Source organism: Acinonyx jubatus, chromosome F2, assembly GCF_027475565.1.
Source record: "Acinonyx jubatus isolate Ajub_Pintada_27869175 chromosome F2, VMU_Ajub_asm_v1.0, whole genome shotgun sequence".
NCBI classification, from domain to species: Eukaryota; Metazoa; Chordata; class Mammalia; order Carnivora; family Felidae; genus Acinonyx; species Acinonyx jubatus.
Window position 1 is genome coordinate 26,261,190 of NC_069394.1, and position 12,044 is coordinate 26,273,233.

The window sequence follows — 12,044 nt, forward strand, 5'->3', positions numbered from 1 at the left end:
TTTCTATTTCACATTTGAAGATATGGTATCTTACAGAGAAAACACAGCTGTATTCCTCATGGTAACACAACTAGCATATGCAGGATCTAAGATTTAAAATCAAATCTATTTGACTCAAGAAGCAATTTTCTCAGGTTTACTTCATTCTCTCCTTTTGTATTTTTCCTCCTTTTTTTTCACTTTATTTTCTATCTTCACTAGAATAGTCAAACATATTTGCATAGTATAAATATAAGACATTACTTAGAATGCATATGGAATTGTTTCATTAATTTATGGCCTATTCTCTATTTTTTTTTTCAATTCCTCTGCACTTACCATTTTGAGTTCTACAGGAGCATATTATTTGTTAATGAGTTGACTACTTGTAAGATTTGTTTTTTTCAATGATACTTTCTGCTTAAAATCACAATTTCCTCTATATACCTTGTCAATAATTTTGTTGTGTGTTTCAAGATGAATGTCCAAACATACAGTACAAATATATGTAAATAATAAATCTGCAAATCTTGTAAGAGATGAAATATTTTGATGAGTCAAAGGAAATGAATCAGGCTACTGTTGAATCACATACACAATCATTGGCAAAGTGGATCTGCTAGAATTGGAACAATATCAGCTGAAAGATATAAAATCAACAAGACAGATGATATGATAAATGTTTCAATATAGGATGATTCAAACATAAAATAATTAATAGGGTCCCTTGAAGAAATTAATAAAACCCTTAAAATATAGGTGAATGAATTATCCATTTACAATGATGTGGTGAAAGTAAAGTGAAAAGAATTCAATTCTATTTGGATTTTTTTCTACCTTTTTTAAAATAAAATTTTGGTCACTCTAAGTGTTTTTTTTCCTGGGCTCGTTATCCTTAGGAAACTAGTTCCTCCTATGTAGTAAAAATCAGGGTAGTGATCTAATTTTTAAAATATAATTTTATTTTTTAACTTACAGCAGGATATATTTTATCTAAAAATGCAGAATTGTGGCTATGTATGGTAATTGGACTACTTATGGATTCAGTTAATAAAAATAATTTATACAAAGCCTATTATATTGAGGTACTGTCCCAGGAACTGAGAATACAAAGTCCAGTAAGTAAGGTTTGTGGGCTCTAGTATTTCATAGGTCTGTGAAGAAGCATTGATATTCCAAGCACTTTCGCCCTTTGAGAATTTTCCACCATGGTGATTTGCATATGTACCTTTCATTTGCTTGATTGGCTAATACACACACACACACACACACACACACACACACACACACATTCCTTTTCTGTCCTTAAAAGAACCACAGTCCAATCACATGGGTAGATTTGTCTTGTTCATTTTAATGATTTTTGGAAACACTTGGAATAAACATAATTTAATAATAATGGTAATGTCCCCACACTGTCTCTTTCACATCTAACCAGAGTAGAAATGTAGTAAAGACGTAAAATTTCCCTTACAAAACTTCTCCTAATACCTGCTAATATTCAGCCTGCTTAAGATTATAAATGAATTGAGAAATTGCATATTTAATTAATCTTTCTCTAAAATCATGCCTCATGAAAAGAACTCTTCCATCTTCTCCAGACAGGTACTTATCCAGAACCCACTACCAGTTCTGGAGTGTGAAACTTCCCCCAAATAACTAGTTTTGTCTTGGGTAGGTAAAAGAATATATCATGAGATCAAGGTCATGCATCTAAATATCATGCACACTTTTGCAGAGGAATTATGTTAAGAAACATCCATGAAACTAAACCAAGCTGAAAGGAAAAGAATATTTGCCATAATACTAAGAAGCTTATAAAAGTACTCTGATTATAAAATTTGATGATGTTCTTTTCTGTGATGTTCAAAATGAGAAAAAAAAGCTAAAAACTGGGCGACTGGGTGGCTCAGTCAGTTAAATGTCCAACCTTTGATTTTGACACAGGTCATGATCTAACGGTTCGTGAGTTTGAACCCCTCATTGGGCTCTGCACTGACAGTGTGGAGCCTGCTTTGGGATTCTCTCTCTCCTTCTCTCTCTGCCCCTCCCTTGCTCACATGTAAACACACTCTCTCTCTCAAAATAAAATAAATACACCTAAAAAAAGAGCTAAAAACTAAGCACAAGCAAATACTCATTAAAAAATGAAACAGGATCCTTACAGAGCCACCTTTGATACCTAAAGCACATAGTGCACATAATATTTTGGGAAGAAGATACAATCTGCACCAGGACAGGGCTTGTCAAGTAAAGTAAGGATTGGCTTTAAGTGCTAAGAAGAAATAAAGTCAATTGTTTCTTGGAATTTTTTTAACCCACTAAGACTCCTTCCAAAATGATTAATGTCCTGTATCTGGCAGGTCTTGTCGTTTGGGCCAAGGACAGCATACTCAATCAGATCCAGTGATAAATGAACCTCAGGCTTTTGTTCCAAATAACCAGGGCAGAAATGGTCCTTACTGGATCTTTGTTACTAAACTGAGAACTCTCAAAGATTTTGCTTTCTTTTTTTTTTTTTTTTTTTGGTAAAGAACAGGTCAGGGATATGAGGCTACTCTCACATAGGAGAAAACTGGAGGAGGTGTCTCAGCATCAAACTGCGTAAAGTGAAGCTAAAAAGTCATCTAAATCTCAAGGAGAGAGAAAGAACTATCTCTGAATGTAGTGGTTCTCAAACATGGGTGATTTTGCTTCCCAGGGCATATTTGGCAATGTCTGGAGATATTTTTCGGCTGTCATAGTGCAGGTGAATGAAGTACACTATTAGTATCTAGCAGGGAGAGGTCAATGCTAAACATTCTCAAAGATAAAGCAACCCCCTACAATAAAGAATTAGTTGGTACCGAATATCAATAATGCTGAGCTTGAAGTTGAGAAAATCTACCACTGAGATGTAAAAAGGAAACCAATGTTTCAATTGGGAGATTATATAAAATCAGAAGCGTTATCAGAGAAATGACCACCTTTCTGGAACTTCATTCTGCTATGGTAGAATTTTTTCTTGGCTTGAGACCTGGAACAGTACGTGCCTGAGCAAGAATGTCCATTGCTGCATTGTCTCTAATAGAAAAACAGTGACACGGGGCTCAGTTGGTTAAGTGTCTGACTTCGGCTCAGGTCATGATCTCACGGTTCGTGGGTTCAAGCCCCATGTCAGGCTCTGTGCCAACAGCTCAGAGCCTGGAGTCTGCTTCGGATTCTGTGTCTCCCTCTCTTTCTGTCCCTCCCCCACTCATGCTCTGTCTCTCAAATAAAACAAACATTGAAAACAAAATTAAAAAAGAAAAGGAGTAACATAACTCAACCATCAAGGGTTTGGTTACACAAATTATATTTTATGTATATCCATGAAAGGGAATATAAGTGTGATTAATGTGATCCTAAGTTATTTAAAAATACGTATGTCTATTTCTCACTTAGGAAGTTAAAAGAGAAAGTAGCTTTGAAGTGGCACAGACTAGAATCATCACAATTGTTTTACTTTTAGCATAGGTATCATCTACTTAGATTTATCATAAATGATGCCAAGTGGGCCTCAATTACATGATAGAAACTAATGAGAAAAAATCCTCCCACAAAAGCCAATTCAAACCTTTAAAACATTGTATTTTTTTTTGAGAATTTGATCTAATCATTTCTTACATATCATTCACATATTTATTCTTTAAAAAATACTTAATCTTTTTTTAATAAGTTATATACTAGACTAGGTCCTGAAAATACAACAATGTAGAAAATAGACAAAATAATTGTCTTCATGAAGTTATTGGTGTGTGTGTGTGTGTGTGTGTGTGTGTGTGTGTGTGTGTGTGTGTGTTGTGGTTTTGGAGTGGTGGAGGTCCAGAGATGACAGCCAAGAAAGAATTCTTGAGATGTCTTCGGTGTAAAGGGTGATTTTATTAAAGCACATGGGACAGGACCCGTGAGCGGGAATTGCTGCACTGGGTTGTGGAGTAACTGCTTACATATCATGGAGTTGGGAAGGGAAAGGCAAAAGGGAGGCCTCTGGAAGGACTTTCGTATGCTAAAGAGGACTTCTAAGTTACCTGAGGCCTTACTGTTGTCAAGCTAAGGTTGTTTTCCCCTCTAGGAAGGCATTAACATTAGGATAGTAGGGGGCTCCTGGAGAAATGTTATATTCTGTATTTGCCTTGATATTTGTCAGTGGGCTGCAGGTTATAAAGAAATTTAATTTTACCTCCCATTCTTGGCTTTGTTCCCCACATCACTGTGGAGGGGAGGGTGATATTGGGACACCAGGAAACTGAGTCTGTATGTTTCTGGAGATTAGGCTATTGATAAGATTGCCTTTTTCTTGTCATTTACCAAGATGTTTGTAAACTGATGGAGACTCATGTCCTCCTTGACTGTGATTTCTATCAGGTAACCATTTGATTTCTCCTCTTAGCTTTAGGGCAGTCAGGAATGTCTGAGGAATGCCACACATATCCCACTTGCGGCGGGGGGCGGGCATTGCCGGCATGTGCTTTGCCCTCAGCTTGCCTTATGCCCCCTCATCATGGGTACATGTGCCCTGTGTGCTTAGGGGATTTGGTGACTTTTGAAGAGATTTTTCTTGAAAGAAAGCCCAGCATCCCATTGTCATGAACTGATGTCTTTGAATTTTAGGGCAAAGCCCCACATAGCCACTATTCTAAGGCTTTGCCTGGAAAGACCAAAAGCCTCTTTTTTGTTGCTAGAAACAAACTAGTGGCAAATGAAAAGACTGTTGCTATTGGAAACTGCCTCTTTGATGGGCCTTTGCTTCACTAGAAAGCCACCAACAATTCCTTGCGAAGCCCTTGTTGTCAGGCATTTCATCATGAGGCTGCCACATATGCAAACTCTTTCTTGGTGCCTCTTTGTAAAATAAGTCCTCTGTCCTCTCTTTCAGTAGCTGTACCTCAGCTTGTGGGCCTTAGGACCAGGTTAGCTGTTCTTTCTTGCCAGGCTTCTATTTCAATCTGTAAAGTGCTACCTAGAAAATAACAACAGCATATATGTGTGCTCTTTAACGTCCCACTTCTTAATTGGAATGTAGGTTTAAAATTTAGGGTGTGTGTGTGTATACATACACACACACACACACACACACACACATATATATATATATATATATATATATATATATATATGCACATATATATACACATACACACACACACACACACACACATATATATATATATGAATGTATACATACACACCCAGATGGTAAAAGGAAACAAAATAAATCAAAGGCTTATACTCATTTTTATATAGTTGTAAATTTTGAAACAAAACTGAAATTTTGAAATGATATTCCTGGTAAATAACCAGGATTTGATTTCCTATTCAACTCAGTTGCATAATTTTAAAAATCGTTTCCTGTACAATTATTAAAAGAACAAAAATTATCCTATATATGCAAAACTCTTAGTAGGATCAGACAGAAACTCTCACTGGGTGTGATTTAGCAAACTGTCCCCAGGGCTCCTAGGATTATCAGGTGAAGTGCAGTGAACATTGTTCTTTAATTTAAATGCCATTAGTCACGGTCTTAAAACTTCTTAGGCTTAGTGGATTAGAATAATATGACAGAAATCTTGACATTCATAATATTTAATGGTAAGTTAAGAAATACAATGTAATTGAAGTGCTATTAAGGTCTTCCATGCCTTAATCTGCTTTTAGTCTTTGACCCTAGACCTCCAAAATACTTCTTTAATCTTGTCACCCATCCTGGTGACAATGATTAGGTGATCAGGGAATCTTTGCTGAAGAATTAATTAAAAGTAAAAATGAAAGAATATAGCCCCAGTTTACCTGATGAAATTATTTACCCTTTTATGAACCAAATGATTTGGGGTGCCTGGGTGGCTCAGTGCTTAAGCCTTTCCAACTTCCGCTCAGGTCATAATCTCACCTCTTGTGAGTTTGAGCCCCATGTTGGGCTCTGTGCTGACAGCTCAGAGCCTGGGATTCTGTGTCTCCCTCTCTCTCTGCTCCTCCCCCACTTGCACTCTGTCTCTCTCTCTCTCAAAAATAAATCAACTTTGAAAGTACAAAATTATCTCTGAGCAAAAAGATTTAAAGGGGAAAAAAAAAAGAAAAGATAGTAAAAGCCAAGTACCCCATGTGTTTTTTTTTAAATCTTTAGAAAAGAAACAGTGTAACCTTGTATTTTCCTTTTTCTCTTATCTGTCAGAAAGCTTTTAGATAATTCCTTGCCCAAATCAAGCTCAAACCACCTACCACAAAACAGCAAACGCCATTGTCACTTATATATAATCTCTGTTATGCCTTGTTATTAAATATCATATTTCAAATTATTTCATCTTTTCTCTGTTGTCTTAGTCTTTCTGAAAGATTTTGGGTGGCATTATAAATGATAATATTATATATGTAAACAGAGCCAGCTTTATGGACTAATGCAATTGATAGAACCTCATGATGGGGTTTTGGGGTGATGGGGTTCGTTGGGTTTAGAGCTGATGGCCAAGAAAGAATTCTTGAAGACACCTTTGGTGATTTTATTAAAGCACAGGGACAGTACTGTGGGCAGGAAGAGCTGCACTGGAGTTATGACAGGTAACTCATTATGTACCCTCAGGGTAGGAGGTCAAGGATAATGTCTGGATGGTATTTCGGAAACAAGGTTTCCAGGACCTTGAGGGGCTTGCTGTTGCTAGGGAAACACCATTTGTTACCGTTTAGTAAAACCTCAGTCATGAGACCCTTCGGATGTGTATCAGGGGCCATAAATTTGGAGTATGATTGCCAGCATATATCTTGGGGGAGCTGAGGTAAAGGAAGTTTCCAAAGGAATTTTTATATGTTAAAGTAGATTGGGGTCAGTATAAGGTTAAACCAAGATTCCCTTCTACCCCTAGCAAAGTGTCCTCATCCAGGCAGCTGAGCTCCTAGAGGGAGGTCACTCTGCCAGTTTCAAGGACTTGTTAGTGGGCTGTAGGCGCTATGCCCATGCTTCTTCATCACCTCATGCTCAAAAGGGTCCTGCGCTGAGGTTTAATGCTCTGTGATGGCTGCCTTAAAATTCTTAATTTCAACTTTAAATTTGTACTTTGTAACTGAGGTCTATTGGGACAATGGAGTATGTGCTGAGGGTTTGGAGCCTCTGCTCATGCACAGTCTGCCTCTCTGCCTCCCTGTCTTCCTAGGATGGGTTATAGGCCACGTGCTCCCTACCATGTTGTGCCCCTGGCCTTGCCTGACCTCCCCATTCCCACTCCTACTCGGGGACACTGGTGTGCTCTCCCCAGTCAGTCCATAGCATCATCAGCAGAGGGAGGCTCACATTGCAATTGTCTTCCATCTCTTTGTGGGGCCCTGAGTGCAAGCATGAAACAGGTAGGGGTGAGTATATTTGCAGAGTCTTAGCACAGGGTAGGACAGCACCTACCCCTCCCTCAGCTGGCAACGACAAGGCGTATTTAGTAAGAACTTGACGCAAGCCTCTCATTCACCCCAAATCCAGAAAGCGAATGCCTTCCAGAGTGGAGGTGGCAATTTCTTGGAGGTCATTCTTTCACTTGAGTTGGCAGTGAGTTGGTGAAAATGGTAAATTGATTTCTCTGTCCCTAGCGATGGTAGTTTCATTGCCACAAACCAAGTGTCCTGTCCTGCATGTGATAGATTCACACTGATGTATTTTTTTTGCATCTAGCATTGTTTTAATTAAAAACTATTATAATATCCAGCTGAGTGACACTAGGCAGAAAATATGCTCTCAGTCCAGTCAGCCTGATAAATTGGAGATTCCAATTGCTATATATGGAAATATGTAGATTTCAAATATTATATTAGAAATCCTGATTCTAGGGGTGCCTGGGTGGCTCAGTTGGCTAAGCTTCTGTCTTCTGCTCAGGTCATGATCTCGCAATTTGTGGGTTTATGCCCTGCGTCAGGCTCTGTGCTGACAGCTCAGAACCTGGAGCCTTCTTTGGATTCTGTGTCTCCCTCCTTCTCTGCCTCTCCCCCACTTATGCGCTCTCTCTCTCTCTCTCTCAAAAATAAATCAGTGTTAATTTTTTTTTAAAAAGAAATCCTGTTTCTATAGGATGACTTCTACTTGATCACCTAATGCAGATTAAAAGAGGTTAACTGAATCAGTGTTCCTTACAGTATAATAGTACATTGACTTAGCCTTTTCAGAGTCCAAATGCAGTTTCTGAGCCACATGCATAGAATCTGTAATAGGCATAGCTGATCATAATCAAGAGTTGCCAGCGTGTGGCTTAAATATGCTTATGTTTTGTGATTAAAAATGAATATGGTAACCAAATTTCCTTCATATATATTAAGTGTGCCATATGCTTACTACTTCTCTCCATTAAATACGTGGCACATTAACCATCTGCTCTTCTCATCCAATACTGATAGTCATCAGTTGTGGAGACCCAGGTATACCAGCCAATGGACTGAGATATGGAGATGATTATGTGGTTGGACAAAATGTTTCTTACATGTGCCAGCCAGGCTACACAATGGAATTCAACGGTTCCAGAATTAGGACTTGTACAACTAATGGCACATGGAGTGGAATAATGCCAACATGTAGAGGTAGGATAATTTCTCCAATATTTGTAAGTGATAACCCCCATGTATTTACTTTTTAACATGCCATTTTAAGTTTAAAAAGTGTTTTTCTATTATTTCACTCTTTTCTGATACTAAAAATTGCTGCAGTTTTTATTTTAAAACCAGGTAGATAATAACATATAGGATTTTAAAATGATATTTCAAGAAAGATATTATATCTTATCGTGAGTAATGACAATGAACTTTAATGCAACGAAAACAACAAAAGTATCGTTCTCTGATATGCACTAACTATCATCATTTATATTGAGGGGAATATTTAAAACATTCTTAATAAATTAGAATTTTAATTTGATTATCCACTTGGGCCAAGTAATTCAAAGATGGGAGGAAAACTTTCTATAACTTGAGAATAATCATACTGAATTATAAAACTAACTTTTCATAAAGAAAGAATCATGTTTCTTAAAAGAATGCAATCTATAATTAATCTTTTAGTTACTGTAGGCATACATTTGCTACTTTAATGCTGTGTATTTAATGCTGGAAATATTTTTATAATTTTTTGCCAATTTTTATGATTACTTATGTAATACTGCAGATGTCATGCCAGACAATTCCTATTGTTTCATAATAATACTGAGATTTCTCATTCAGGTGTCTTTCTAAACATCTGTGAATTCACAGTTTAACAAAAAGGATAAATTCAACATGGGTATCTTTCTTAATTACACACATTATCTTGTGTGTATTCTTGATTATCTGTGTCTGAATCAGATCACTATCTACAGTTAACATTTGAAAATATATGAATATTTTATATTTTAGAAGTTATTTCATACACGATTAATTGAATCTGATAATGGGAATGTTATATAACTCAAAAAAATCATATATGATGCAAGTCATAAAAATCCAGTTATTTCTCATTTTTGGATTTTGCATTGGTTACCCCCCTTTTTCCCTTCATCTCTGTCACATTATCCTACCCATTTCTGCTTGAAGCCAACTTAAAACAAATTTTAGGAGCATGTGGGTGGCTCAGTAGGTTAAGCTTCTGACTTTGACTCAGGTCATGGTCTCATGGTTTGAGAATTTAAGCTCCTAAATTTGGGCTCCTCTCTTGTCTCTTTCTCCCTCTCTGTCCCTCCCCTACTTGTGCTCTCATCTCACTTTCTCGCTCTCTCTCAAAAATAAGTAAACATTAAAAAAAACCCAAATTTAAAAATTAATGTTTAAACATTTAATAATTTATTTTAAAACCCTACAGTAAAGTTTTTAAAGTTTATTCATTTATTTTGAGAGAAAGAGAGAGAGCAAGTGGGGAGGGGCAGAGAGAGAGAGAAAAGAAGAGAGAAGGAGAAAGGGCGAAAGGGCGCCATCAGCACCGAGCCTGACGTGGGGCTTGAACTCACGTGAGTGTTGGGAAGGGGCAGAGAGAGGGAGAGAGAATCCCTAGCAGGCTTCACACTACCAGCACAGATCCTGATGTGGGGCTCAAACTCACGAACCATGAGATGGTGATCTGAGCTGAAATCAAGAGTTGGATGTTTAACTGACTGAGCCACCCAGGTGCCCCACAGTAAATTTTAACATATGAATTTAAGTGGTTAATAGAACCAATTTGGATATTTTAATGAGATACATAATCTAGGTTTCTTTTGCAAATGTCACAGAATTAGTTGCAAACTCTTTGCTACAATGTTGACACTATATATAGCCAAACAGCCCAGGTCTTCAGTCTGTCTAAAGGTCATTGGAAAATAATCTTATATAAAACCAATAATTTATCACTTCCAGTATACTGAATGGTCACCCTCTATTTGCTTCCCTTAGATGTCAGGCAGCTCTTTATTTTGTAAGAGTATCTCTGACAACCAGTAGCCATTATGTTGCCAAGAAATAGTCACATTCTAGAAGGATTAATTCCAGTGATGTTTCAGGACTACTACTAAGAGAATAAAACATGTCACACCATATTGTCCTCCAAAAGGTTAAATTAGCACATATGCTTCTTCTAATGATTTTTTTTTTTTTTACACCCAGGATATTTCAACAGCTGTGTCTAATCGCTTTTAATGTAATTGCAGCTGTTACCTGCTCAACTCCTCCCCAGATCTCTAATGGAAGGTTGGAAGGAACAAATTTTGACTGGGGCTTTAGTATTAGCTACATCTGTTCTCCAGGCTATGAACTCTCCTTTCCTGCTGTTTTGACCTGTGTAGGGAACGGTACCTGGAGTGGGGAAGTACCACAGTGCTTACGTAAGTATAATTTCTATATTTGAAATTATATTTTCTTCTTTTCACTCTCGTAGAGCTCCTTCACTTAGGACAGCTGTTACTTGAAATTTTCAGATTTTGCTAGAAGAAAAATGAGCTTGTTAAAGCTCATTTCAAGGTATAATAAAATTCAATAGAAAATCATATTTACCAGTGTAGCTACTATTCCTGTCATCCAACTCTTGTGTTCTTTCTGTTCTGACTCTAAATATTAGGCTGAACTACTTTGTTTTCAAATTTGTTTAAAAAAAGGTTATTACTGAAAATAAAGTCCCTTTAAGATGAATTCTACCCCTGGAAAAGTATTCTTATTTATGTCCAGTTTGTCTCAACTGAACACTCTCATTTACTCCCAGATTTCTTTCCACAGTAAATCCTTGTCACTCTACATGGTCATTCAAATCAAGTTCTTATGATGGTATTTGTCATGATAATGATTGTGATTATACATCTAAAATGACTAGAGTAGGGGCACCTGGGTGGCTCAGTCAGTTGGGTGTCCGACTTTGGCTCAGGTCACGATCTCACGGTTTGTGAGTTCGAGACCCAGGTCGGGCTCTGTGCTGACAGCTCAGAGCCTGGAGCCTGCTTCAGATTCTGTGTCTCCCTCTCTCTCTGCTCCTCCCCTGCTCATGCTCTCTCTCTCTCTCTCTCTCTCTCTCTCTCTCTCAAAAATAAACATTAAAAAATAAATAAAATGATTAGGGTAAGCATGGAGATGAGGGATTATTATGATTTTCTTACAGAGGTTACTTTACAATATATATTCCAGCAAGTGTCACTTTGAAATTAATTTGGAAGATCACAAGACAAAATAAAACGCGGCGTTGTGTTTTACACAAATTTTTGTAGTACGTGATATGTGCAGTGTTCATTCTGAGGTGTCCAGTGCTATCCTGTTCCTAGTCTTCCCTTCCTCCTTCCTTCTCTTCATGAGGTAAAGCATCACCACCCCTCAACCCCCATCCTCATAGCCTTGAACGTTAAGCAGATCTAACTGATGAGACGAAAATGCTTGGAACCCTCCAGTCTTCTCTCATTCACAGTGGAAACCATATTGTTTAAAGGCTAACGTGCTTTTTTTTCTTCTTTCCTCCTGACCTCATCGTATCCTACAATCCCCAACACTTCTAGGTTGATGTCATGATGTCACACAAATTGTCCCTTAAAATTCTGATATATGCTAAGGATCAACTTAGAAAAGACCAGTGTGTTCTAAATAAGACTAGATATTCTATG

The 12,044-nt window shown here is 37.4% G+C and overlaps 1 protein-coding gene across 6 annotated transcripts in view; it reads left to right on the forward strand.

The window, feature by feature from the left end:
• Nucleotides 1-12,044, forward strand: part of CSMD3 (CUB and Sushi multiple domains 3) — a 1,242,277-nt gene that overhangs the window by 1,188,638 nt on the left and 41,595 nt on the right. For all 6 annotated transcript variants that reach the window (XM_027064013.2, XM_027064014.2, XM_027064015.2 and 3 more), the window contains 2 exons: nucleotides 8,365-8,544; nucleotides 10,614-10,787. In XM_027064013.2, the coding sequence (XP_026919814.1) occupies nucleotides 8,365-8,544; nucleotides 10,614-10,787 (354 nt within the window). The remainder of the gene's footprint in view (nucleotides 1-8,364; nucleotides 8,545-10,613; nucleotides 10,788-12,044) is intronic.